General features: G+C 35.2%; 2 protein-coding genes across 2 annotated transcripts; one reads left to right on the plus strand and one right to left on the minus strand.

Annotated features, from left to right (window-relative positions):
• The first annotated feature begins 971 nt into the window (after positions 1–971).
• On the plus strand, positions 972–5,348 carry LOC145772562 (lysophosphatidic acid phosphatase type 6-like). The gene is made up of 4 exons (XM_082584425.1): positions 972–1,473; positions 2,056–2,210; positions 3,975–4,171; positions 4,934–5,348. The coding sequence occupies exons 1-4, from the start codon at positions 972–974 to the stop codon at positions 5,346–5,348; spliced, it is 1,269 nt and encodes a 422-aa protein (XP_082440551.1).
• A 1,989-nt stretch (positions 5,349–7,337) lies between these two features.
• On the minus strand, positions 7,338–16,550 carry LOC145772563 (atrial natriuretic peptide receptor 1-like). Its single transcript, XM_082584426.1, has 11 exons — positions 16,406–16,550; positions 15,305–15,450; positions 14,775–14,980; positions 14,392–14,547; positions 13,606–13,792; positions 13,292–13,463; positions 12,307–12,468; positions 11,812–11,942; positions 11,379–11,524; positions 8,596–8,690; positions 7,338–7,835 (listed from the first exon to the last, which is right to left on the minus strand). The coding sequence occupies exons 1-11, from the start codon at positions 16,478–16,480 to the stop codon at positions 7,338–7,340; spliced, it is 1,974 nt and encodes a 657-aa protein (XP_082440552.1). The 5' UTR covers positions 16,481–16,550.
• Positions 16,551–27,671: the final 11,121 nt, after the last annotated feature.

Genomic DNA, 27,671 nt, shown 5'->3' on the forward strand with positions numbered 1-27,671 from the left:
AAGTAAACAGGTCAAACTCTACAAGAACATGAAGCCAGAAAACGCAACCTCTGGCCTTATCTTTGCATATGAATAAATCCCGTATAGGCTTACACAACTGAGAAAAGATGTTTCACTAATTTTCCAACAGTTGGAAGGCGCATAACGCTACTATCTGCCTGTGTTAAAATTTTTCAGCTAAATTTGAGGAAATCCCGGAAGTCACCGCAGGGTGGAAGAGAAACGTTGACGTAACAGAATTTCCGATTTTACGGTTACAGCTGTAAAGTAGCTAAACCTGTAATTTAAAACGTTTTACAAGGGCATGCCTTGTCGCAAAACAAAATAGCTTTCACTCAGACAAGGTTATCCTGCCATTGCGTAGTTATTTTTCATCAGTCTGAAAAGCTACTTGATTTATCAGCTGAAATGAGGTTAAATTGTTACTGAGTTTCTGAAAAGTCTAAAACAGTTTTAAACTATTGCAGCTGTTAGCTTTGACCAGTATCTGTTTTGCTTGTAAACTAAGCTAATTTTCATTTTTTACGCTTGTACAGTAGAAGGCCGGTCCTATGGGACCATGCTACAAATAGCCTACATAATGTAGTCTACTCATTCGGAAGCTCGCTTTACTTCAGCACAATAAACCTAGGAGCTGTTCTAAGTGAACATGATGATAGCTACCAAGTGCCAACACGATAAGAGCTTCTTAATTTTGCATCTTAGACAAATAACATCCATCAATGTGGTTTGAGGTGTCACTACCTGAACCTCACATGAAGGTGTGACGAAAAACTAACTAGTAATTTTAGCACAACTTAATTTTTGTTTGTTTTATTTGAAAACAAGATAAAATATGGAGCTGTTACAGTTTAATTTTGAGTAGCCTGCTAGGCTACAAATTAAAAATTGTGATGTTGAATTGTGTTGACTAATTTGCTTTGTTGTGTTCATTCTAACTTTTTGTCAAGACAAAAAATTTAGTTCACAAAATGAAAAAAGTTGTAATAGCCGGAGTTGGGGTTTTGTCCATGGCATGTTACGGCTATTCTATTTGTAAAAAGGCTCAAAAAGCAAGCGTAATTGAGACCGATGTCAAAGACGATTTTAAACTAAAACTTGTTCAAGTTGTGTTTCGCCATGGAGCAAGAACTCCAGTGAGCTCACCTGCATACCTTCCAAAAGTGACGTATGACTCTGAATTGATGCAGCATGGCGGTCATACGTATGTGCCTTACCATGCAAAGCACCCCGACGGGAAAACTGTTGACGTTTCACAAACGCAATATAAACATCAAGAAGCTATGGCTGGTGATTTGAAGCATGGCGAGTTAACCAGCAAAGGTGCAGAGCAAATGTATCAGTTGGGTTGTACTCTCAGAAAACGGTACATCTCACAGCTCAAATTTATATCTCCAACTTTCAACGATGAAGTTTATGTTCGCAGCACAAGCGTGAAGAGAGTCGTGGAGTCGGCGCGTTGCACTTTGGCAGGTACGTCCAACTCATCAAAACTATATTGCAATCAAACCATAACCTACATGAATAGTTACCAATGCATTGCAGAGCATTAATTGTTAAATTTTCTCGAATCAAGTGATTAAATAAGTTGAATTCAAAGACCTCTTCAGCCCCGATAGCTCAGTTGGTTAGCGCGTGACTTCTGGAACGAAGACGCTTCGAGATCAAGCGGCGCTGGTTCGACTCTCGGGGTGTGCGCTTGAGCAACGCATGTTAAGGACTGCTCTCCATTCAGGGGCATCTAACGGATGGAATAATTCCCCGGCAACAAGACATCAACAATTGGAAACTTCACTCTGTCAGTCTCGGTGACAGGTCTGCGTCAGTGATCCGAAGCCTCTACAAGTATGCGAAACTCCCAGGATTAAGCTCTGCAAGAAGTTTTCCCAGTCCGAGGATAAAGATTCAATCTATCAAAGTTGAAAGTCTAATCACATGATCACTGAGCTGATAATGATGTAAATGAATAGTTAGACCTTACCTTGCATAATTATTCTAATGTGCTCTTTGATTGTAGTGCTTAAAAGAATGTTTTAACGTTTGAATCGATTTTAGGTCTTTTTCCTGGCCAAAATGTCCCCATACCTATAGAGATTGCTTCTACGGATTCAGAAATCCTATTTCCTGACTTTAACAAATGTGCATATCTCAAATCTCTCACTCACTGGAGTTGGAGGTTTCCTGACCTCATAGATGGATTGAAAGAAGAGGTGACCAACTAATTAACATTTGTCATACGTAGGCTACTTTTCAATGACTGAGATTTAGTTTTTCAACAACCACGTCCACATGATAATTATTTTGTTAAAGAAGAAAAAGAAAGAATTGCAATTGTTAAGAAGATAGAGCTCTAAGCAGAGATGTTACTGTACAATAGATACTTTTATTGGACAAATGTTGCTAAAATGGGCCGTCTGGCCATAATTTGGATCTGAATTTGTTATTTAGTGTTCAAAACATGCACAAAGCGTTGCTTCTAATTTGCGATACCATTGAAAGGAAGTGGCCGACACCCATAATCCCCATTGGTTATGTTTGTGGATCCACAATCTTATCAATTAAGTTCTAAGTTTAAGTTTAGGAAATGAAACTAAAACAATGCTGATACAATGTAGGTTGCTGCAGCTGTTCATTAGGCAATGCAAATTAAAAGCAAGGATTAAAAGCGAACATCTAGACCAGTAATTTTCAATCTGGGGGTCGCAAGCCGTTTTTCGGGGGGTGGCGAGACGCTTGAAAATCCAATGTAGCTTTTTCAATATTTTTACAAAAAAATAATAAGAACTATGTTTTTTCGCAATCAACAATTCTTCGACCTGGAGTTAGCCTACTCTATTCTTTTTTCAATTTTAAGACGTTACATTATAGGAAAACTTTCGATTTTATTCACTTAGTTCTTGTACTTTGCTTTGTGCGAGCTAAGGTTTCAGTCATAATGCTATGACGAAAAAGCGAGGTTATTTGGAATCGTATGTCAAATTTACATTTTTCAGTATCGTTTCCAATGGCATTGAAAAACCTCAATGTGTACTTTGTATGAAAGTTCTTTCAACAACAGTTCGACTCATTGACAAGCTTGTAGATGAGCACCAACTATCTCAGTGAAACTGATTTCAATACATGCATAAATGATCGCTATAAATTCAGTTGGCAAAAATGCAGCTTTTATTCAAGATTTTTTTCTCCTATAGTCTGGCAAAGCTTGACAGGAAATGGAACTAATCGGAGGAAATGTAATAAAAGCAGTAATAACACAGCAAAAAGACATTTTTGATTTCAAAAGTTTACATTAGAACAGCAAAATACGACATAAACCGGATGTCGGCATGAATCAAATTTGATTAAATTTTACATTAAATACGCGTTTTCATTGAACATTTTTATGAGTAGTTTGCGGGCTACATTGATTGCTCTGATGAGTCGCGGTGCAAGAGAGGTTGAAAACCCCTGATCTAAACCGTGTCGCCGCCAATGCCCGAGGGTGGTAAGAAGCAGAGCTCCTCGACCCCAGGAATGGCAACGAAGGTTCACAAAAGTGCAGAAAAACGTATCAAATGCAATTTTGTTTATTGTAACATTGTGATGTTGTTCTTTATAATGAGGCTCACTGTAAGCAAGATTTCTGTAACAGTTTCTCTTTGACCTTCACCTCGTTAGCTTAGTAGTTAAGCACCCGACTCAAGATCACGCGGTGCTGGTTTGGCTTTCGGGATGTGCGCTTGAACAACGCATTTTAGGACTGCTTTCCATTCAGCGGCATCTAGTGAATGAAATAATTTCCCGGCAACAACGTTTCTACAATCAGAAACTTCACTCTGCCAATCTCGGTAACCGGCCCTGCGTCAAAAGCCTCTACAAACATGAGATACTACCAGGAATAATCTACCAAGGCTTTGTCAGTCCGAGGATAAAGATTCAAAACCAACTAAAATATCAAACCAACAATGTTTCTTTGTAATCAACAATGTTCTTAGAGGCACCACATACAAAAAGCATTCGGCATACCAGCTGAGACTGAAGTTCATGTGGTTGTGCTGCGTGACGCGTTGGCGTCACACCACGCACATGACTTGCTTCCATCCGAGCTCAATATTCCTGAAATGTTGAAGCGAGTTGATATGGCCGCAATTAAAGTCATGGACCACCTCTATGCTGGCTTTCACGAGACTAGGTAACGTAGGTATATGTTGTAGCCTTCATTACTTCCATGGATCTTTACAGACGTGATAAGAATATTACAACTCAGTCAGTTTAAGATCATGTATAAAAAAAGTGTTGTAAACTTTTTGGGTTCATCAGTACCGCACCACTAGTTCTTGCCACATAATTCTCAACCGCTGTTTTTGTTTTTGCTTTTGCAAACATATAACCCAGCTTAATGATATAAACCGCTTAATGACGCAAACATGAACTTGATAATTCTTGACTTCTACAACTTGTTGGTCTGGCCACAACAGGCCCGGATTTAGGAGGGATCAGAGGGGGCAGTTGCCCCGGCCCCCTTTATGTGATGTGATTTTGTGTTATTCTTTTCCTTTTGGCCTTTAAAGTTTCTGCAAAATGCTGTGCAGTACTGGACTGATGCTACTGTAGACGTAGAGATGGTTTTTCGCGCCGTAGGCTTGAAAAAAATTTTTGCACGGGGGCCCCCCGATCTAAAAGTGCCCTGGCCCTCATCAGCTAAATCCGGCCCTGGGCCACAACAATGCTGGACATTTTGTGTCGATAGGCTGACTATGTAGGCTACTATTAAGGATACTCCTCCTTTTTATGTGCAGCCTACCGCGGTCATAGATAACGTCGCACTAATGTAATTTGACTCAACGCTTTTACAGTTAAAATTTCAAGAGGTTTGAATTACGTTTTAAAATCTTACAAATAATTTAAGTTTAAATATTCTTTGAATCTTTTGGGAAATTATCGTGCGTTTCAGGGAGACTGCGTTGAGACTAGGAATTGGGCCTTTGCTCAACCTGTTTGTGGATAATATGAAATCTTCAATAAATGATTCTTGGAAAACTAAGATGTGTTTATTTTCTGGCCATGATACCACTGTGATGCCTTTGCGACATGCTCTTGGTATCGAGGAATCACTGTGGACCCCTTATGGAGCCAACATCACTTTAGAACTTTATGAAAAAGAAGATAACGATAAAAAGAAAAACCATTTTGTTCGTGTTTTATACCAGCAAGAAGAGAAAGTTATACCAGGATGTGAAGAGGCTATGTGCAGTTTTGAACAATTTCAAAACGCTTTGTCAAAGTACCTTATCACAGACGAAGAGTATGCAGAAAAGTGCAATGTGAAGTCTGACCACCTTCTGGAAAAAGTTCCTAAACATAACTGAGCAAAATGAAGTCTTTTTGAAATTATGGATTTCGATTTTTGAAAAAAATATTTTAAGTGTTGATTTGATCTTGTTGTTAGTGTTGACGCAGAATTTATTGCTCGAATATTGCTAAACGTAGTTTCTTGACAATGGCATACTGCCTATAAATCAAATGATTCGCACAGAATAAACTTGAAGCACCTCAGAAACTTTATGTTTTGTGCCATTGCTCTATCATAATGTTGTGAGTCTATATATGTTGCGACAAAGCAGTAACGTTTAGACCTTATAGTTGTATGCATGATGATACTTACTTCTGATACTAGTAGTGGATACTTGCGGTATTTATGTGAATATACTAAAAGCTGACAACCCCAGGTGAGTATCTCTAAGCGATAAAAACTACATTGGCCAACCATGGATTTACCTTACCAGTGCAGATAAAGCGGTCGGGAGTGCAAGAAAACCTTTAAGATATTAATCGCCAAGCTTACGCCTGGATGCAACAAAGACCATTCGGATTCATTTAGGGGATTAATGAATTGACACTATTTTACTTCAGAACTTTTGCCACACAAAGTACAGGTAGCTTTCTCAGTAAAATGGGTAAATGCTGCTATAGAAGAAGGAAGATAGGCTACAGGTTCAACAAAGTATTCAACGTATAGGCTACACGTACCCTACAGTGTAGTGGCAGCTAAACGTTACGTTTTGAAATAAATCCTTTATTGTAATAATAAAAAAGTTTATTAAAATATTAATCTTTATTAAAAACAAGTTTACGTTGTTAAACAATGTGAATAATAAAGTTCAAATGAAACAGACAATTGAACGTAAGAGACATACATATCACAAATACTTGTATTTTTTCAAATCATTTGTCGGCAACATTCTAAAAGTGAATCATCGATTAAGTGTTCAAAATAAGATGACTCCATGATATTGGTAAGAGTAAACTATGAATACAATGATAAAGTCACTGCGATATACCAGATACTGAGCAAAGCAATAAAAAGTAATCTTTTTAAAGCCGATTCCTTTACCACCACACCTATGCAGTGATAACGCCTGGTAACATTCTAATGAATTGGTTATATTACTTTACCTTTTCTTTTAAATGGAGATAAACAGTGAACAACATAACATGTCATTTTTCAGTGGAGATGCACTTAGACATGCTGCGCTTTCCACTGCAACCAAATTAAATTTACATTTTTCGCAAAAATCGATACAGTTGCTACTGTATTTTCCGTTTTTATATAAAACAAGCAAGTGTCGTTATCAAACGATTTTATGTAATGCAGTAATAGGCTAACAGTTAGTACGTTAGTGTGCAAAAAGTGCAAGAAATATCAGTTTCTCCTCTCCGTTTGTCTTTTACTTTTAGCTTATACAGGTACAGAAAAGGTTGCAGAGTTATTTGTTTTCGAGCGACTTATTTGGCTAGAAATTTCAAATATGAAATAGACCTATATTTAGAAAACTGTGTAGTTTTTGCGTTTTTAATTTTTTTTATTCGAAGACTAAATCATTCCTCACTTTGTTCTTGTGTTAGACATACGTAGGAACATATAATAGCCCTGTCTCGTTCAAAATAATACTGACACAGTTTTGATGATTCTTGACAAGTTTAACTATGAATTTTATACAGAAATTATGCAATTGATTGAGTTTCGCTTTTAGCACCATGATCGTTGCTTACTTCACAGCGTAGATTCTAACGATCTGTTTTAGCCTGATGCCGATATTGCCACAACGAACTCGCAGCATCAGGCTAAAACAGATCGTTAGAATCTACACTGTGAAGTAAATAAAGAAATTAGTTTTGTAAATAAATAAAAAGTGACAAAACACTGTTTCATAACGTCAGTAATGTTACGTTTTAAAGGTACCGTACGTGATTTTGTAATAATCATAATGATAAACATATATTTGATACAACTTAACAAAAACAAGAAAAATTTTGTTTCATAAATAAATAACAAAGTTATAGAAAATAGCACGAGGTCAAAAAATGGCGCCAATTGTAGTGTAGTCATCTGTTGGAGTCATCAGACCGAGTTGTTCAGCTTTGAATTGTAAAGATTCTGTACCCTTGCAGTTGTCTCTACGGGGCATGACAAGAAGGGGTGTGACTGCTGAACCGTGTCTTCGTTGCTTGGTGGAGTTGGCGTGACATGAGGGCCTATATCTGGCCGGGATGACAAATCCATTCGATTTTCTTGCTTCTTTTGTTTGAGTGTTTTTGTTGAAGTTTGGTTTGTTTGCGCCACTCTCAGCCTCAAATGTAGACTCTGTTGAAGACTCCGTTGAAGATTCTGTGATAAGAGCAGTCTCGGACAAGCTACTGACTGAAGAAGAAACACTCTGATTGGGTTGCCTGTTGTTGCATTTGTGCACGTAAATGTCAACGACCGGTGCACTAGCTTCTTCTTCCATAGACTCAAAATGACTAGGAGGGTTCTTTTCGCCAATTAACCACCACGTATTCCATTCACCGAGTCCCTAAGAAGTATAATAACAGATTTTTATAACCTTAATTGAGTTTCAATTTAGTGGTTTTATTTTGTTTTGTTTTTTTGATTTACCCATAATAAAAACATTTCCCTCTTTTTTATAATCTTCCAATTTTTTTCATTCCTGCAGAATATTGCAAACAAAATATAGTGTTGCAAAGACATCTCATTTTCTTCTTCCTTTACCTGTTTTGGTTTCATCCGTTTGCAAGTTATTTAAACACCAAAGCTTGCATTAAAAGTAATTGATTGAACATTTGAAAACGTTCAGTGTCGGACTGAATATTGTTCTCTTATTTTCTGAACTTTCGTGTAAGCTATTATTCGTGAAACCCTATCTCCTTCGTCAGTCTGTGCTTTTGTTTCTTTGCAGTCGAGTGTAGCAAGAATTGACAGCAATAGACACGTGTTTCGGTCATGAGGCTGGGCTCATCAGACGGCGGTTGAGAACTACGTGGCATGAATTAGTGGTGCGATACTGATGAGCTCAGTCTCATGGGCGAAACACGTGTCTATCGCTGTCAATTCTTGCTACACTCGACTCCTGAGAAACACGTGTTTTTAGAAAAGTCTTGATGGCTAGTGTGGAGGCTACACCGGTATGGTTAGCGAAACACAATGCTTGCTGTTCTATAGTGAGTAGTCAGGTAGTGCTGACGCTAACACCAGGAAGATCGTTCCATCTCAACAGTCAATTTTTTTGTCAACTCGTTCCAACGCAGTAATGCTTGTCTACATTCCGTTGATACCTTTAGTGTTACGCTGTGTTTTCGTTTTTTCAAATTGAACGTTTCAAATTGATCCAGAATCTGTTTGGTATGGGGAGATATGTGGATCTTTAGTTCTGAAAAATAATCAATAAATTATTACAAAAATGACCAAATGAAACTACCCTTGTTGCAAAACCATATTATAGCTCACCTGTAGACAGTATTTTTTTATATTCCTGTATGCAGCAATTCTTCAAAAGTACAATGTGCATTGTACGACCTTTCTGTTGCGTATATAATTTATTGTTTTTGTTGCATTGTTAAGAAATTTTAAGGTGCTGGGTCTGGTTTAATGTGAAAACATCTTGAAGTACAGGATGAGATGAGTTAATATGTAACTCCGTCTTTGCAATAGAGCACTGTTTTTAAAGTGGTCGACGCGCAAGCTCTTACATGCTTGTAGTTTAATTAATTATTTTTAGAAAGTTTTTTTTATGAGAAACTCTCGATACATTGCAAAGTTCCAATTTCTTTAATGCTAATATAGAACCTGTAGCTTAGCCAAAATGACTTGCTGCTAGAAAAAAGAACAAGAGGAAATTTGATGATTTTTTATTGCATACTTGCAAATGTAACTATTCAATCATGATAATTAATTCTCAATCTGCCAAATTCATAACATAAGCTGTCACATCTTTAGCTGGAAACGACAATAATCTCGTTTACTTCACTGCAAACCACTCGTGTTAGACAGGCTTATACCCAATTGCAGTTTGCTGCTCATTTTTGGAATTTAACAATCGGAAATTTTTTTTTTTCAAATTTTCTTTTGATTTGACATTCCAAGCATGGAGCAAAATACCATTCGTCTTCGCTGTTTTTGGGAGCGAATGGAATGCAGTAACCACGGCATTTTACATGCTTGCTCGCCTGTTGTTTAACTGATGTTTAAGTTCACGTGCAGCAATTTTGCTTTGACTAGGCTGTCATTAATTTAAAGACATGTGTTGGAATTAAACCAAATATTGAACGCAGGCTGTTAATTACAATCTTTGACTGGAAGAGAACATTTTAGCAAAGTTGTTAATAATGAAATTACAGTGCAAAGAAAAGGAAAAGTTTTAGCTTTAGAAAGACGGTGAGGTGATAATTGTAGTATCAAAGTGGTTATTAACAGTAGCAATTTCCATTTGCTTACTGACCTTTGCGCTTGTTAACAAAGCCACGCCTAGTTTATTCTATTTCTTTTGGAATCGGCTGTTACATACTGATATTTCATTCACTTTCCTGTTTCAATATCGCAATAAATTTTCAAACCGGCGTTTTCAACTCGTGAGTTCAAAAAGGGATAATGAATGGATATAGAAAAGAAATCTGCAATTGGCTGATTCGTGTCATAAAAAGAACCAATAAATAAAAAGTTTGAGCAAGGTCTTAAATGTTATGACGCGAAGAGACAACAAGAATATTCGAAGATTTAAAATGAAAATACACGAAACGCACATATTTTTGTAATTTTAAGCAATCACTTTTTGTGTTGTTGAAGATGTAGACATTTTTACATATCACGCTGATGGTTACATTCGGAAGATTTATCAACTTATTTCTAGACAGAGACGTATAACTCTGACAGCACTACGCATTCCTTGTCAAGTTTTAACTGACATTGCACTACCATTAAGATGCGGTATTGGAAAGTTTTATGAGCAATTATTGCCAAACGTGACAATAGAAAAACAGTCGTCAAAAACAAAAATCTATTGGTTTAAATTTACAGATGAATTCTTATCTCTATTTTCTTTTAAGTCACAGCACGACAAATAACCGTGTGTTTATCTCAATAATTGTATGTGCTTAGTGGATAGCTTTAAAAGAACTTACATAACAATTTTATTATTTTTTATTTGAATACTAGGATATGGCTACACAATTATTTACAGAACAAGCAGTAAACTGCCCGTAAGCTGTAGTTCTGAAATAGTTCTGAACCATATTGTGAAACGACCGCATGTAAACTAATGCGAAGCAAGCCCGCCTCCCAACCAAAGGTAGATTGCTATCGTTTTATAAGCTATAAAGCTCGCATTTTGTTTTGATTCAATACTGAAATACACAACTAAATCATGTATAATTTCCGGTGTCGTACTTGTATTTATAACAATGCAAGACTTATAAGAATGTTTCCTTTTGGACAATACCTTAGGCTTATAAATTTCTCAAAATTATTATAAAAAAAAGTTATGAAGTGTTTTCAACGGTGTCCGACGTTTTTTCGTAAACAATTGTTCGTAAAACAATGGTTCGTATACAATTGTTCGTAAAATTAAGTCGTCGTAACACAATTCTTTGTAAAGCATTTCTTCGTGCATGCAATTGACCGTAATGCTAATTGTTTGCAAACAATTGTTCGTAAAACAGTTAACACAATACTTCATACTAAACTTGGCTGGTAGACAATTTGTACGAAGTTACTTAAAGTAGTATTGGTAGTGTAAGCTAAGAATTGCTAAACACAGACAATTGTTGTATTCGAATGAATAACAAAAATTGCACTTTTTCATTGTGCTAATTTTTTTATGTTGTTGTAACTTGGTTATTCACGAAAACTTGCATTATGCACCTTCATCGGAAATTTTAACACAAACCTTGCTGTTGCGAAAAATTGTTCACGAACAATTGACCTATCACCTGTTTACGAACAATTCACCTGTACGAAGAATTGATGTATGCGAACAAATGCTTTACGAAGAATTGTTTTACGAACAACTGTTTACGAACAATTTACCTATAACCGAACCGTTTTCAACTAGTTCCAAACTTACCCTTGCCACTTTGTTCCATCCTTGCAGCAGTGTTGACTGTATCACCAAATAAACAATATCTTGGCATCTTCAAACCTACCACGCCTGCCACCACAGGCCCAGTATGGATCCCGATTCGTAATCTCAATGTATCGTTGGGCATATGTCTGTCAAGATTAGTCGCATTTATTCATTTTAGTGGTAAGCAAACAGTAGCTATCTCTTTCATTACAATACAGTATTTTTTGCTTCAAAAATACAGGTTGAAAAAATTTTGGCATTTATGAGAAGGCAATATAAGAAAACGATGTCTATCACCTTAAGGCTTGATAAAAAGATGTCTTAATATCAATACCTTTGATTTTAGCCACCTTAGATGCTTTTTAAATTGAACAACAAGCCAAATTGCAATGCAAGATGTTGCACAATACACAATTACACATACTCTGTTTACCTGATTATAAAATCATTGCACACGCTGTCCCGAAGGCGAATTGCCATCTTTGCAATCTCACGTGCGTGGTCGTTGCCATTTCTGATCGGCAGACCGGATACGACCATGTAGGCGTCACCAATGGTCTCAACCTGTCAAGGTTTGGTTAAGTGATTTCGTGCCGCTGACGTCCCAGGCTCATAATTTATCTTCAGATAAGTAATACTTTCACCGAATGCAAGGAGTAATTAAAATGAAGCACTGCTCTTAGAAAATATTTGATTTGTTCAAAAGACTTTTTTCTAACTTGACATTTTGCATTTGTGTTTTTAGGACTGTCAGTTTTAGTTTTAATCTTGAAATAAATAATTATCATTGAAAACTTGATCTTAATGTCATTTACATAAAGAATGAAGACGCATTGGCTTTAATATTTCAGACATGTTAATTCGAGCGATTCAATTCACTTTAAAGGGAATGTTGTCAATTCGCCTTTATTCCACAAACTCCACTGACCTTATAAACATCAAATTCGTCGATTATCTGATCGAACATCGTGTACAAGTCATTGAGCATTTGGACAACTTCCAAAGGTTGACTTTTGTGGCAAATTGCAGAAAATCCAACAATATCACTGAAGTAGACGGTAACCCGACTGTACGATTCCGGCATGACATCCTTCATTTAAAAACAAATAAAATATTGAAGTTGTCTGGATTCCATCGAAAAACCAAACCGTTAGGTTTCCTTACTAAAGATCTTATAGCTATCACTCTATAACATATCTAAGAAAGTGTTTTGGCTTTAACCTTGTCATAGCACTTTAGTTCTTTGAAGTGAACAACTTATAAAATGGCATCACTCGACACCAGTGCTATTATTACCAACCTGCGTCATTATTTCAATTGGCAACGTCTTTAAAATTCTACTTGTGATGTTTTTGAGTATAAGATCATTACAAGAAGTTGAAGTAATATAATTTATAACACAGAATGCTGTAAAACCCATGACGAAGAAAAAAACACGTTTAAAAGCGACTTTTATAAAAAGTTATAAAGTCATAAAAAAATGATTTTCGGTTTCAAACCATGAAATGTGACTTTTCATGTTTGCTTTACATTACAAACTGCAGTAACTTGATAAACGCAATTGGAATAGCTGCTTGTGACGAGAGTAGCAAATTTGAGTAAATTCATGAATGGAATGGGCAATGGGTAAAGTGTATTGCAATGTAGATTCTTTACCAAATGAAAATTTAAGTAATGCTTGAACTCATTGTTTTTATGTAATTTATTGAACTAAAATCTATGTGTAAGAATGTTACGGCGAGCCCCGCTTTCAACTTGAAACCAAAGAGCTGAGAACTACAGCACAAATGCAAAGAAACACGAGTTTTTGGTTAGTGTGGCCATGGTGCAAGTAACTGAGTACCCAAACTCATGCAAAACACGTAGCCTAATAGGAACTTTTCCTAGATACTAAATGTAAATTTAGCACGTACTGTATTAACTTTCAGTCGATTTGCAACCGTTTTTGGAAGCATTTGGTAAAGTAAGCTGTCAGATCGTTCCTTTTCCGCTTTATATTGCTCAGTTTTTTCTTCTACTTTTTCCTCCAAACGGATGGAATATTTTTGAAGTCGTTGAATCAGGCTATCGATCAAAGTATTTTCACTGCAATATTAAAAGGAAAAAGGGTTTATTTTGAAACATAACTTTTTACATAGGTTACAGTTAGAAAAGAACTTTAAACGTAAACAATCGAAATAAAAACGAAAAGTTTACTGGTGTTCTACGCCACTCTTACAACATTTACGTTTGAAGTCCCATGGCTATTTGGTATATTTCTTGAAAGTCAAAACGGTCTCGTGGATTTTCTGCCCAACATCTAGTCAAAGTTTTTCTCCATTGTTCATGGATGACAATATCATCGTCGTCCTGCAATGTAGGCCGAAATGCTTCTCGTTCATCGCTTGGAAGTGCCATTAATTTTTGAACAATGTCTAAAAAAGTTGAAACAATTAAATACATTACAATACAGTCTTAGGAAATTATTAATGTGATGACAAAGGAAAATCCCCTGTTCGTAGTTATTTGTTTAGTTTAAGCTTGTATTGAATAGATTTCTTACCGCCCTAGAGTTGACCGTCATTGGGGAAGAAATTGTGTTGTTTATTTGAATAACCTCAACAACATCTTTAAACCAGCAACAACACTTTAATAATGACGATTATTAAATTACAGGTTATATCTTTATAAGCACTTCAATGTTTTCTTTTCGTATATTAAAGTGAAGAGATTGGAAAAAAATAATCATAGTTTAATAGCGATTTTCACATGTCCAAACCCAAACATAGCTCTAAAAAGCTCATACTTTTAAATTACATTTAATGAATTGTTTCTATGCTTATGGCCTATTCAATCAAAAACTTTATGGTATGGAAGGCCTAATTTCCATCGATGACGACACCAGGCAGTGGCTAACCAACGGATGCCCTGACATATAGCGACAACACGAGAGAAGAAGAATCAAAAACTTTTTGAAAAAATGAAAGCTTTCCGTTCTTATACTGTAATTCTACAAACTCAAGAAATATCGTACTTTCTGCAGAAAGAGAATCTTCTCTTCGATAAAACACTCCTCTTTGATATAGAATCTCTTGCGCTATAATCGCAAAACTATAAACATCTCCCTTCTTCGTCCCTTCCTGTGGTGGCGTAACTACCCGCAGCAATTCTGGGGCTGTCCAGAGCTTTTCTGCGCAGAGTTCATAAAATATTGACGCGTCATCAAGAAACGTATCAAGTTCCACCAAGTAATTTCACCACATACAATTCACTGCTTCACGCAATTTTCAGGCGTCTGTTGGATTACTTACTTTTGATTCAATAATTACTTCAACGATATTCAAACAAAGTATAATTTGCCACTTAATTTTGCGCATTAATTCAATAAAACAATAGGCTACTGTTCAGGACTATTACTTTGAAAGGAATCTTGCGCTACTCCATTCATTTTTGGTCTTCTTTCTTTGACTTTAAATCTTTGTCCAATGATTCCGAAATCAGTTATCTTGACCATAAACCTGCTGTCGATAAGGCAGTTAGACGGTTTGAGGTTGCCATGAGATCCGATATCAGTTTGGTGAAGATGCAGCATTCCCTTGACGATATCAAAGATCAACGAATTTCTATAAAAAAAAAATACAATTAGAAAACATTGTTCACAAAATTTTAAGAACCATGAAAGAAGTTGTTCAATTTATGTCTGCTGTTCAAAGGAGGAAATTAACCAAGGTGACCTTAAAAAAATGCGTGAATCTTATTAAAACTATAACAAGAAATTACTAATAATCATTCCTCTAGGTTTTTTTAAACAAAAATATTATCAAACAATCTATTTTGGAAAGTTACGAGTCAGGCAAAATTTCAAGCTTTATAAAAAAAATCGTCACAGTCTTATTTGTTTTTATTAATTTCAAAACTAAAGTTGCTGTAAAGACGGAAGAACTCACTTGAAGACGTCGTCCCAGTCCGATTGATCATAAAGAAGATCTTGCAACGAACCTCGTGTGCAATATTCGGTTAATACTGTTACGTATCCTCCTCCTTGGTGGGACCCGTAGAACTTACAAATGTGTTCATGGTTAATTTTGAAAATCTGTAATGAATAAAATGGCTGCAATTGAATTTAAAAAATGATTACTAGAATGTGGCATACATCAGTAGCTCATTTACAAAATGATCAATCACTTGTATGGAATAGATATTCAGCAACGCTTGTGTTTGATCAGCAGTTGCTCGTCGCCCATTGGCAAGACAATATTATTTTTTGCTTTTGTGTAATAATTTTTGTGATATGATATGCTGCGCAAATTATCTTTTTGCAATAGTTTTTAAAATTTAACCCTCTCAGCATCTCAGAAAGATCTGTCTTCAAATGATTAGCTAAGATCAAACTTATAAGTACGGTGCTGAACTTCTATTGTTATTCTTGTTAGAAATCCTTCATTTTGAACTTTGAATATTCTGCAGGAACCATTGACAAAGCATAGTTATTTTATTGAACCGAAAGTTGGGCTGGTTGAGTTGAAAATTAACTGGAAAACAATGTAAATGTTGTGGCGTGCTTTAGAATAGTTTGAGAAAAAAGTACCTCTGGCTATAGTAAAAGTGCTTCAAAATATATAAATGTAGACCAGTAAAATATAGCCTAGGCCTAATACTTGTTGAGTTTGAAAACAACATCTTTTTTGCGCCACAATGGCTATTGTTAAGGTGTAGACTTTGTATAGGAAATTACTTTTACTTGACCCTTTAATGCTCAATGTAGCCAAATTAAACAACCGAAATGATTGATAAAGAATATTTTAAGTTGCAACATATAAATTTTGCAATAAAGATAGAAGAACCTTCATTTGATGCGGTAAAAAGTTGCAACCCTTGATGTCAATCAATTTTTTTTTTTTTTTCTTTCTTTAACGATGATTTTGATAATTAATTTACGAAAATGTAGACAGAACTAAGTTTCTTAAGTGCATTGTTTCCGATATCTTGCATTTCATATGTAGACTGTAGACTTTTGTGATCGTTATTGTAATCATATAGATTATAACCTGGTCTAAATCGCTCAACAAACTTCTTTTATCCAAAGACATTCTTCTTGCTCTATACTTCTGCACAGCCACCATCCTTCCTTTATAATATCCAGTTGGTGTGTAATAGTGTTTCGTTTTTTTCGCACTCAGTTGACACTTTTCATCAATGACTTCCAAAGGCTTGTAATCATGAGTTTGTTTCTGAAAATTAAACTGAAAATTAAACAGTCTGGTGAAAGTAAGTTTGAAAAAAAACTTCTTCTAGAAATAGTACAACGATACAGCACATGCAAATAAGTTATGTATTATTATTAACTAGTAACATTTTGATTTATAAAACTATAGCTTGTGCAGTTATGCAACTGTTGCAGCAGATACCCCACCCTTTATTTTTAAGATCAAATACAACTTAATGTCCATTTGGTAGAGCATATCACCTAGCTTACTCTATCAGTTGCAGCAAGAATGTTAAAATTGTATAAATGGTGATATGCCAAGCCTTATTAGAATGTCCCAAGGTCAAAATTGCCAGGTATGGGTCTAACAAAATTTTTACTGTGTAAAACTACTGATCTTTAAAAAAATTAAACATTAAAAATTAGAATGCAATGGTGACTTTGCAAAACATAACGAGAACTAGGCCTGTAATCTTGCTGATATGACGTCCAACAGAAAATAAATTAAAGAAAACGAACATCTTTTGATCAAACCTGAGTTGTAGGTGTTGTTTTTATTGCTTCAACTCCGTTCCATTGAATCTTTTCCAGGCGGATATCTTCTGATTTTACATTCCACATTGTCAGCCGTTTGTTTCTTTCCTTTCTATATAACCTGACCACGAAAGAGATCATTAGACCATGATATATAGGTTGGTTCTAAAAATTACATAATTAATTAACGAAAAGGGGTAAAAATAAGACATGTCTTCTTGGTAGCAAGCATAGCAGTGACGCAAAGGAAACGAAACAAAAAATGACTTTGCTTCGTCATGCCATACAAATTAAGCATTAAATATTTGTGTCGATATCTGTATGCCACGATTTTGCATAAACTTTCAAAATTTAGTTCAATCTTACACAAGGCAACTTTTCCACTCGCCATCATTCGTTACGAAAGATTATTCTAAATAAGTAGTGTACAGTAACTTGGCGATTTTAAGCAACCAACAGCAACATTAAAATAGTTTTGTAACAATATTTCTAATTTGTTTTAAGCCTGTGCATATTACTTTCTGATGATAGAAATAATTTCTGATCCCATAAATTCTTTTTTACATTAAAATAACTTCAAACGCCATCAATGGTACGTTAAAACGACTTTTGGGTTGACTAAAATCCAAAAAATGCGCAATTTCTTTTTTAAAAACATAGAGTTGTACAAATTGTAACACAGCCCATTGGACCGCAATACTGCAAGTTTTAACAATTTTGACGCCATTGGTGGGTGTATCTTGACGATAAAGTGATTTAAACTTGTTCACTGCTTTTAAGTTGTCCACTGCTACTCAAAATTTATTTTTGAAGTTGCTACTAAATCGCTGTCAAATGGTTTTCTCTGAAACTTAGTTACTATCTGAGAAAGTGTATGTTGATCGCACTAGTCACTTTACATTCGTTAGATTTACAATTGCCCAACGACTTTGTTGCATAATCACGCCACATACCACATCGTTGGAGACCTGTGACCACAATTATTACCACGGTTGTACTAACCTGAAAAATATCCCTGATAACACGATAAAAATTGCAGTAACGACACTTAGTATGCCAATCACGTAGTGCAGATCTGAAACAGAATAAATAGCATTTTTTAGAGCAAACTTTTTTGACAATATTAGTATAACACAAAAAGAAAAATTTCACTGTTAAGTTAAGAAAGTTTTATCAATTACTACGATGCTATATGTTTTTGAAACAATTTACGCCCTGCCTCATCCCATGATGTTATTAAGCTGTGTATTTGCTTGATATATCATGGATAATTACAGTCATTTCCAACTTTCCCATGAAAACTTTTTTCTGAATTGAATTCATACGATTCGGCATATTTGTAGAAGATTAACCAGAGAAAGATTAACGAAACACCAGAGATTGACAGTTTGTAGTTTTTGCTTATACAGTGATTAGAATTATATCATTCAACAAATTCCACTAAATGGTATTTGGTCGTTGTGAATAATGATCAACCAATGCTGTGTCTAAAGGGGAGGGGACCAAAAGGGCCCGGCCCTCGGGCTCACCATCTCAGGGGGTTCACAGATAACAGACTTTTATGTTTCGTTGACAACATATTTACTGTACTGTTCTAAACTTTCATTCTGATAGGAGTGTGGTTCTGTCAATGTTTTTTTCGTAAACTGTTTGGTGCAGATTCATCTGTAGTAAACTACTGATTCAACTGATTTAAATAGAGCGGTCACGTGTTAGAAATGTTAGCAAGACAGATGGTACACTGTTAGTGGTTTTTGCATGCATGTTCATTGCTTTCAGTATTTTCTAGTAGTCTATTCTTTTCGATCAGTGGTGTTAGGGGTGTGGTTGCGGTTGTCAGTCAATGTTTTTCCAGTCAATGGTTTTTCGGTTCTTCACTTCATGTCCGTAGTTTGGTACAATGTTAGTAGTTAGTTATAGCATGCATGTTTTTTGCTTTCAGTATTCTCTAGTGTTCTTTTCGTTTGGTGGTGTTAGACGTATGGTTCGGTCAACGTTTTTTTTTTTGTAAATTGTTTGGTGCAGAGTCACTTGTAGAAAACTGCTGATTTAAATGGAATGGTTGTATGTGTAAGTAACGTTAGCAAGAAGAGATGGGACAGTGTTGGTAAGTGGAATCGGTAGCCTGGTGCTAATTGCTGTGCCCCTGCAGTATTTGGCAGTCAGGTAGGTTTATTTGTGCATGAGCTTATAATGGGGTGGTTTAAACCTAATACGCAAACATAACCACCACTTGGTGAAATAACTGTAACTTTAGAGAAAAATCGTTTTCAAATGTAGCCTAGCTAAGCAAATTAAATCTCCTAATTTGCCAATTCTCATTCAATTTAAAAAAAATTTAAGTTAATTTTATAAGTATGCTAAATTTTCATGCTAGCTTCTACTGTCTGTGTGATATAAGTTCTGGGTTGAATGACCCCAATGTTTATGACCATTGTCAGTGTTTTTAATTAAAAATCTTTAATGCTTTCGTCTTTCATTTCGAGCAACGGACGCGCTGCTATGACATAATAAACCTGTATTTGCTATCACATAGCCTAGCCTACATTTGTGTTGTTTTCCAAAGGGTCAGAAAGTCTGTTAAAGTAAACCACCTTTCCATATCGATGCAGTGAAAATACACGCTATATTATCATAGATTTTCTTGCCTGTAGGAGGCCCAAAATTAATTTGACCCCGGGACCCATAAAGGACTTAACACAGCACTGTGATCAATTGCATATACTGTATTAAGATATAGTTTCTTCATACTGATTTTTTAAATATTATTCAGCAAAATAATGAAATAGATGCGTTGCAAAAGCAAACAGAAATACTAACCAATAATATACTTAAACAAGTAACAAAAGATGTCTACAACCATGGCTTAACTTAAAGTGAAAAACTTTGTTCAAATTTTTATATCAAATTTTTATTAAATTTATGTTAAAATATTAAATTATAATCACCAATTTCTAAACCTTGATTGTTTGTGCTACTGCTGTTAAGAATTTTACAAAAAACGTTCAACTGTTGAGATATCAACATTTCACCTGTTATGTGATTGCAATAAATCTCTTGACAAAATTCTTTCCAGGCGAATGAACTGATATACTGCGGTGAGGTTGCATTTGCTCTTTCCATTTTTAAAATGATTGAATTCTTTCAGAAATAATAAGAAGAATCAAAAGAAAACCTTTGATTTTCTATAAAATGTCATTCAAAAATCTATTTTATGACAACCCTGTGGAAAAAAATCAAAAAGAAACAATTAGATGCATCAATATCAGTGGAATAAAACAGCACATGCAGAGTCAATGGCGTTTAGACCGACTGACCTTTGCAACACATACATTTTATAAATTTGTTGATATGGAATTGAATGGATATGGAATGTTTTTATCAATCTCAGGATGTTGTGCCTACGCTAAATCACGGGAGTAAAAAGTGCCGCTTTACTTGTAAGTGTGACAACCATACCATCGTCCTCATACACTCCAATGAGAAGACTCCATTGAGAAAAAGTATGAGATTTGCACTTCCTTGAATGCCAGAAAAAGAAGCACAAGGACGGCTTGACTTTCTGCCAAATATTTTGTTCAGGTCACTACCTTAATCAAGAAGGATAAAAACAAAAAGCTATGCCTCTGCAAATAAAGGTTTACAATGACACAGACGTCTATTTAAAATCATACTGGTCATTTTACGTTTGGTTTAAGTCATTTCAGTCATGCTGTACTTAAAACTGATAAATTAATTTCAAAAATTAAAACCACATTCACTCACGATTTTTTTATTTTAACGTTTTCAAACCACTTTACATTTTTCAATAAACCGGCATTGAAAGCATATTGAAGACAAAAGTGTTCGCAATGCCTCCTTTGGTTGTTATCCAAAGGCAAAACTAGCATAAAGCTAGGCATCAGAGACATTCAAACGAAACCGGTTTACAATTTAGACTGCAAACCACACTTTAGATTCTTTGCTGGCGTAATAACTTACACGAATTCTCAAAAACACTTATCCAGGAAAAGGCTTTTTCTAAACAGTTTAAAATGGACACTTGTTTGGTATAATTATTGTTTGCCTGCTTAGAAATGAGCTATTTGGAAACCTGACACTGCTAGCCTAGAGCCGGCTGTAATTTTTTTCATGAGATCCACCCTTATTGTATCGAATAGTTTACCACCAGCAAATTGCTTTTATAATATTGTATTTTTTACTTTTTTAAGCTTCTGTGTAATTCTTCTAGTCTAGTGTTTTTTTTTTATCTTTTACTAAGTTGTTGTCTTGTAATTTCTGAAACAAAGATCCTTCTCTTCTGCATTCGTCATAATTCAAAAATTTAAAAGGTTGTTGAAAGGGATAGTTTTATTGGATGGTTCTGTCATAATTTTGGTGTATTTATCACTAATGGTTATTTGTTTTTATTGTTTGCACATAAGATTTAACTTTTCTTTTCAAATAGTTTTTGCTGACACAACGTCAGTGCATTCTAACAGCAATGAAATATCACAAAGCCTTGCATGATGTTTTCTTAACAGACAATATCTTCTTTGATGCCGCACACTGAACTATTTCAGTCAGAACCTCCAAAACATAGAGCAAAGCCCTTTCCAAAAGGTTAAAACTATAGGTAATTATTTAGAACAAAACAGAAATGCTCAATACTTTTCTGGTGCCGAGATATTGTCATTGGTAAGACATACCAGAACACCTGACAACGTCTATGTTGGTTTTAAATCTTACTTAGCTCACTTTTTTAGGAATATAGATTTCGTTTAAAATTACACTGTAGACTCACAGTTACAAAAGCTTCACAAAGATTTTTTTCTGTGGTGAAACAGCTTAAGAATGCTGTAATTATACTGGGTTACGCTGATTGAAAAAAAGCAGTTTTTTCTCCTTATGAAATGTAATTGACGAACAATTAATACTATCGTCATTAAAAGTAAGTATACGTTGGCAATCTATGGCTTTCAGTGTAATCATTATAGCTTGCTCTTGAGATTTGGTTAAGCTTTCTGATAGTTAAACGGTACCATAGGTGAGAATACGAAATCACCTTCTAGCTCCTGAGGTGCAATATAACAACATAGTATTTTTGTATTCATTTTTGTATGTCATATCTTCATACCTTCAAATTCACATTTCATGTTTGTCATCCTTAGGTGGTCCATTCTGTAATTAGCACTGTTTACAGAGTTGCCAGTTTTACGTCGTTATTGGAAATAGTATTTGAAGCTCTCAACCTTGACCCTGAATATTTGCCAACCTCGCACGGGAGTCACCTTTTTCTAAACGCGACAGCTCCACTGTTGACAAGTACCGGTATCTCACAATTGTTTATCTGAACGACAAGGCCATTGCAGAGCAAAATCACTTGATCAAACTGAAGCAGCTCGCACATGCCACAGCGTATAAGCAAAAGTTCCAAATTTATTTCATTCTATTTGATTTTTATGTTAAAATTTAGTTTCTTTGTGACAAAACTATATTTCGCAACAAGCTAACGCATTTCAAAATTAAAATTCACTGCAAGCCCTCAACGAGCAGTCTGGAAAAGCAAAAGACGCGAAAAATTTTTCTGAAGGACATCTCTTTCAATCATTTATCTTTTCTTTTCTCTGACTCAAATATAGTTTTAGGTTTAGCTAAATCACGAATCGCGTGGCACAGTTTTATACATGTGAAATCAGCGAAGAAGTAACGCACATTTTTAAACATAGTCTACGTTTTTCTGATGTTACTAATTCCACATTTCACCAGTTAGAAAACACCTACTTAGCTAAAGGATGTTTTTAAGCAATGCACTTTCAAGTCGACAAATAAATGTTTTTTTACAGCACGCAATATAATGTGCAAAGCATAGTCATATTTACCTGGTGTTGGTTAAAACACAAGTACCGGTGTGTATATCTTACATACAGTACATCTCATGTATTTGCTTACTTCAGTATCAAGAAGTTTTGATCTAAATTGTGCACCTTCAGCAGCAATTGACTCGCTATTTCCTGAAATGACAGCGCCAAGTTCGTTTTTCTAATGTCGTCTGCAATTGACAACCATTTCTTTTTATATAAAGATCGCAACATTTTAAGGAAAAAGTTTGCAGCAACTTTCAGCGTGCAGTGAATTTTTAAAAGGGAAAGTAATGGCTGTATTATGTTTTACATTTTATTTTAAATGAAATGTAAAAAAACAACCTAAGTTGCCCATTTGGGTTTCTAACCCCGAGAAATAGGTTGTCGCTGACAGACAAAGGTTGCACAAAAACACTGTAGCCTAACTACAAACGGATCACATGAAATTTGATGATAAAAGCAAATAATGCGAGAAAGCAGTCGGCCGGATGACTTAACGAAAAACTTTTAACCACTGGCGTTAAGTTAATCAAAATTTTTAATATATTACAATTATATTGCAAGACTAAAGTTTTCATTAAATCTTGTAGTAAGCCTACTTATCTCTTGCTGATTAAGTCGGAGAAGCGAAGGTGGTGTAAATGCTATGCTGGCCTACTTTGCTGAACGTGCGTCTTTCGTGTATATTTTGTCACACCATTTATGATCAAACAACCCGAAAATGACTTGTAAGAAAATTGCTGTATTTATCTAGTTCATGTTTGCTTGCTCTGTAATTTCACCTTGACTTTACAGTAATATTTGCTTTAACGCAAAGGGAATTTCTGACGTCAGAGCGAGGTTTCGGTGAGAAATTGCTGCTCCAATTTTTGCTAAGTCGTTGGTAAGTTGAAACTATTTGTTGCCATTTATTTTCTATCGTGATGATCAGAAAAACTAATTATCTAAAAATAGCTTGCAGGATGAAAGTGATGCCGGAGTACACAAGTAACCCAAACTATACCCATTTGGCATAAAATCAACTCATACTTTCAGCAGCGCATCTAAAAACGTTTAAGGCCATCCCATAGTTGTAGCGATGCAAAAATTAAAAAATATAAAAGTTAATGTGAATGCTGAGTTTCATAAAAGCAAATGACTTAGTAAATGAGATTCCAAGTGGATTGTACCCAGAACATTCTAATAAATTTTACGTTGTTTTGAGCCGTTTTTTTGTTAATATTTTATGGTTTACACTTTACAGTATAATGACTTTTCGTTAACATCCGTCCCATACTTTGCATTTGGATATAATCATCAAATCAAAGCGTAATTAAAAATTTAAGTTTGAAACCATTTTTTTGATGACCACAGACGGATTTCAAGAATTTATTTATTTTTATCAAGGGAAAGGGTGCACGGTTCGCATAGAGCAGTGTTTCCCAACCTTTTTCGAACCGTTACCCAAATAAACGAAGCGATTATGGCATATTACCCTTAATATTTCTTTCAGACTTCAAACGCATGACGTAGCCTGCCTGTCTATGTTCACATGTAAAATTTGAGAACCGGCAAGTGGTCTGCTTACTGTTTTTCAAAATGGTTTTGCAAGACAACAACACAAGTTTTTGTCGGTTCCTTTTATGATTTCCACATGGCATTTAATTTTCCAAATTTGTCCTAACCTAAGTGTTTTCATTTCCTCAGCGACATGCAAGGCATGCCTAATCTTATACGTCTATAAGCACTGGAATATATTAACTTAATGCGGCAGAGTGAAAAATGCTTTCATTTAAAAATACTGCATTTTTTCTCAATAATTCATGAGAAAAATATGATCGAATTCCTATTGCTTAAATCGGCTGCTGATTTAAAGCAGAGGAAAAGGTTTTTCTTGAGTGGTGAAACCGATGACTGCTGGCTGTCCGGGATATATCACCAATTTTGAGTGATAAGGAGATGTATCCTCTGCCCTAGAGGTTCATACCAAGACGATTAAAAAGAGACTCATCCGATACTGCCGGCTAAGTGGAATGTAATTGAGCGAGAAAAAAACAATTGCAAAAATGGACAACAATTGCACGAATGCGCTTGACCAAACGCCTTTTCTTAGATCCGCTGTTGTATGTTTTTATTACATTACTGTATGACGGAACGACGTCCTTTTTTTCTTTTTTCACCCGACTTAAATATATCTTGTATAACTATGTTCAAAGCTTGTTTTGCTGCAGTGTTACGTTCTTGTATTCAGCAGAACAACTTGAGTGGGAGTGCCAAGCCATACCCAGTTACCCACAGTCACAGAATACTGTGGTGGTTTACCTCACATATAAAAAAAACAGTTGCTTTTGCTTTTTGAATTTTTAAAACACTTTTAAGAATGCCCTTCACTTAGTCGTAGACTTTATTATTATTTGCTTTTCTTAGTTTTTGATCGGAATGGATCCCTCCATTTGTTGTGATAACAATATTTGTTGTATATTTTTATTATTATTTAGATGTTGCATTAAGCTAAATGTGCTCTACATCTTTTGCGGTTATTGATGCGAATGTCAGACATACATGAACAAATCGTTTTGATGACGCCGTACGCAATGATGTCTGTGATGACGCGTTGCATGCTAGCCTGTGAGGTCATTACAGCATGTATGAGGATAAATAGAAATAGTTATATGTTCGTTATACTTGTTTATTTGGAATAAAACGATTCTAAACACCATTCACACTGTACTTGAAGCGTTATTGTCTTCGTTAGTTTAATTGTTGCCTCTCTTCTGCGCATTGCTCGATGTACGTTGTAGGCTACGTCAGTCGGTGGTTTAATAATTAATTAGTCAGCGTAATTGACTTTTGGCAACGTAAAGTTTTCACAATTGAGAGTAAACATGTTTGTTGTGCAATGCTTATAAAAACTTGATCACATCAAATTTGTTCCGTTTAAACTTTTACCAATCGCTTTTGTTTTCGTTATTTTCTCAACATTTCTTTGCTTTCTGGCGCTAAACAATGTTTTGAAGTAGGATTTTTGCTCTCCATCCTAATTGCCATTTTGTGCACAATACAGCAGCACTAGGTTAGAATAGCATTTGATGCAATCACCTTTTATTGCAAAAGAAAGAATATAATGAGTGATAGAGGTTCTTCCGCCTAATCCTGTCACATTTCCAAATTCAATGTCATGTATAAACTTTGCAACTTTGTAAAATTTTATTTATTAGAAAAATTAGCATTAAGCTCCATCCCTGGTTACCTTCTATAGCTGTAAAAAAAATCGAAAAGCAATAGCCTATTGTACGCTACCACTCGCAACATGTTATAATGTAGATTTAATCGAATCACTTTCATCTACTGTAAAGTCAACTTATCAGTTTTCACCATTTAACGAACTAACTATAAAGGTGATTTGTGAATTCAAACTCATCAGCACACAAACGAGAGAAATGAAGGGTCTAAAACTCATCAGCACACAAACGCGAGGAATGAAGGGTCTAAAACTCATCAGCACACAAACGCGAGGAATGAAGGGTCTAAAACTCATCAGCACACAAACGTGAGGAATGAAGGGTCTAAAACAAAATGGTTCCAACAAATCGCCGAAGCATAGAGTTCCTAGTAAACAGTTTAAACTTTTTTCTGTGTATCCTACAAATTTCTATCTTGTTACTTCTCTATTATTGTTGCGTATCAAACTTGAAAGAGAGGAGATTTTCATTGAATTTAAATTCTCTATTTCTTAATGCGCAATACGTGCAATCCATAAACTCTCAGCCTATTGCTGGCGTTCTTATGGTTGGGTTTTGACTTAGGCTATAAAAAATATATATTTAAAAACAAATTGGTCGAAATATAAGTAGCTAGCTATGTGTTTCTGTCGCTGTTTGATATTAATATATGTACAATATCGTACACAGCCTTATGCCTTCAAATTCTAAATCAATTTCTGAAATGCTGTCACGAAGTTTCTTGATAGGTGTCTGGACGATTGTAAAATTTGTGTGTCAAGATTGAGTTGGTAAAAATTGTGGTAATTTGGTAAGTGCGTTAATTTTCATGTTGTTTTCAACTTGTTTTCTGAGATTTGTTTTCGACTGGTTATCCACTTACATCATTACTGTACATATTTCACAAATAACCAATTTGTTTTCCTGTTTTTCAAATAACACAAAGATATTCATAGTCTTATATCTTTTTTCCTTTTTTGGTCTTTGTGTTCTGACAAAATGCGGTAGACTGTGATACAGGTTTGGCAGCAGGATGTTTATTACTGCAGCATAAGCGAATGAAACCCAGTCACAACACGGCATTGATCATAATAGAAAAACATAAAAATATCTATGTTTAAAGATTGACAAGGGTGTGAAGTAAAGCCAAACAATTTCGCGTATTTTTTACTTTTGTCTTATAGAAAATATACATTAGAATAATAAATAAATCCAAATCACTTTCATATTTACATGAAAAATTTCACAAAGTTTTGTTTTAGAGAATACTGCATAGGTCTCACTCGGTCTATTTGGATTGACTTGGGCCCACACAATCAAGCAAACTTTTTTTTATCTTGTTCTGCTCATTCTTCGACGCAGACACCATATAAGACCCATGTTCCACTTCCATTTAAAATTGCTGAATAGAATAGCTAAATACAGCTTATTTCTTTTAAGTGGTGGTGGGAATCAAACCCACGTCAATGTAATGACTACCACCGCCCTAACCCAATGCGCCAAGCCGGCCGATGGCGAACCAACGACTAAA

This window comes from Aplidium turbinatum, chromosome 6, assembly GCF_918807975.1.
Source record: "Aplidium turbinatum chromosome 6, kaAplTurb1.1, whole genome shotgun sequence".
Classification (NCBI taxonomy): Eukaryota; Metazoa; Chordata; class Ascidiacea; order Aplousobranchia; family Polyclinidae; genus Aplidium; species Aplidium turbinatum.

Coding starts and splice junctions, on each gene's coding strand:
- LOC145772563 (XM_082584426.1), bottom strand. CDS start 16,480: ATGGTGGCTGTGCAGAAGTATAGAGCAAGAAGAATGTCTTTGGATAAA. Junction 14,981..15,304: donor GACTGGGACGACGTCTTCAA/GTGAGTTCTTCC, acceptor TTTTTTTTATAG/AAATTCGTTGATCTTTGATA. Junction 13,464..13,605: donor ATAGCCATGGGACTTCAAAC/GTAAATGTTGTA, acceptor TTAATATTGCAG/TGAAAATACTTTGATCGATA.
- LOC145772562 (XM_082584425.1), top strand. CDS start 972: ATGAAAAAAGTTGTAATAGCCGGAGTTGGGGTTTTGTCCATGGCATGT. Junction 1,474..2,055: donor GGCGCGTTGCACTTTGGCAG/GTACGTCCAACT, acceptor AATCGATTTTAG/GTCTTTTTCCTGGCCAAAAT. Junction 4,172..4,933: donor GCTGGCTTTCACGAGACTAG/GTAACGTAGGTA, acceptor CGTGCGTTTCAG/GGAGACTGCGTTGAGACTAG.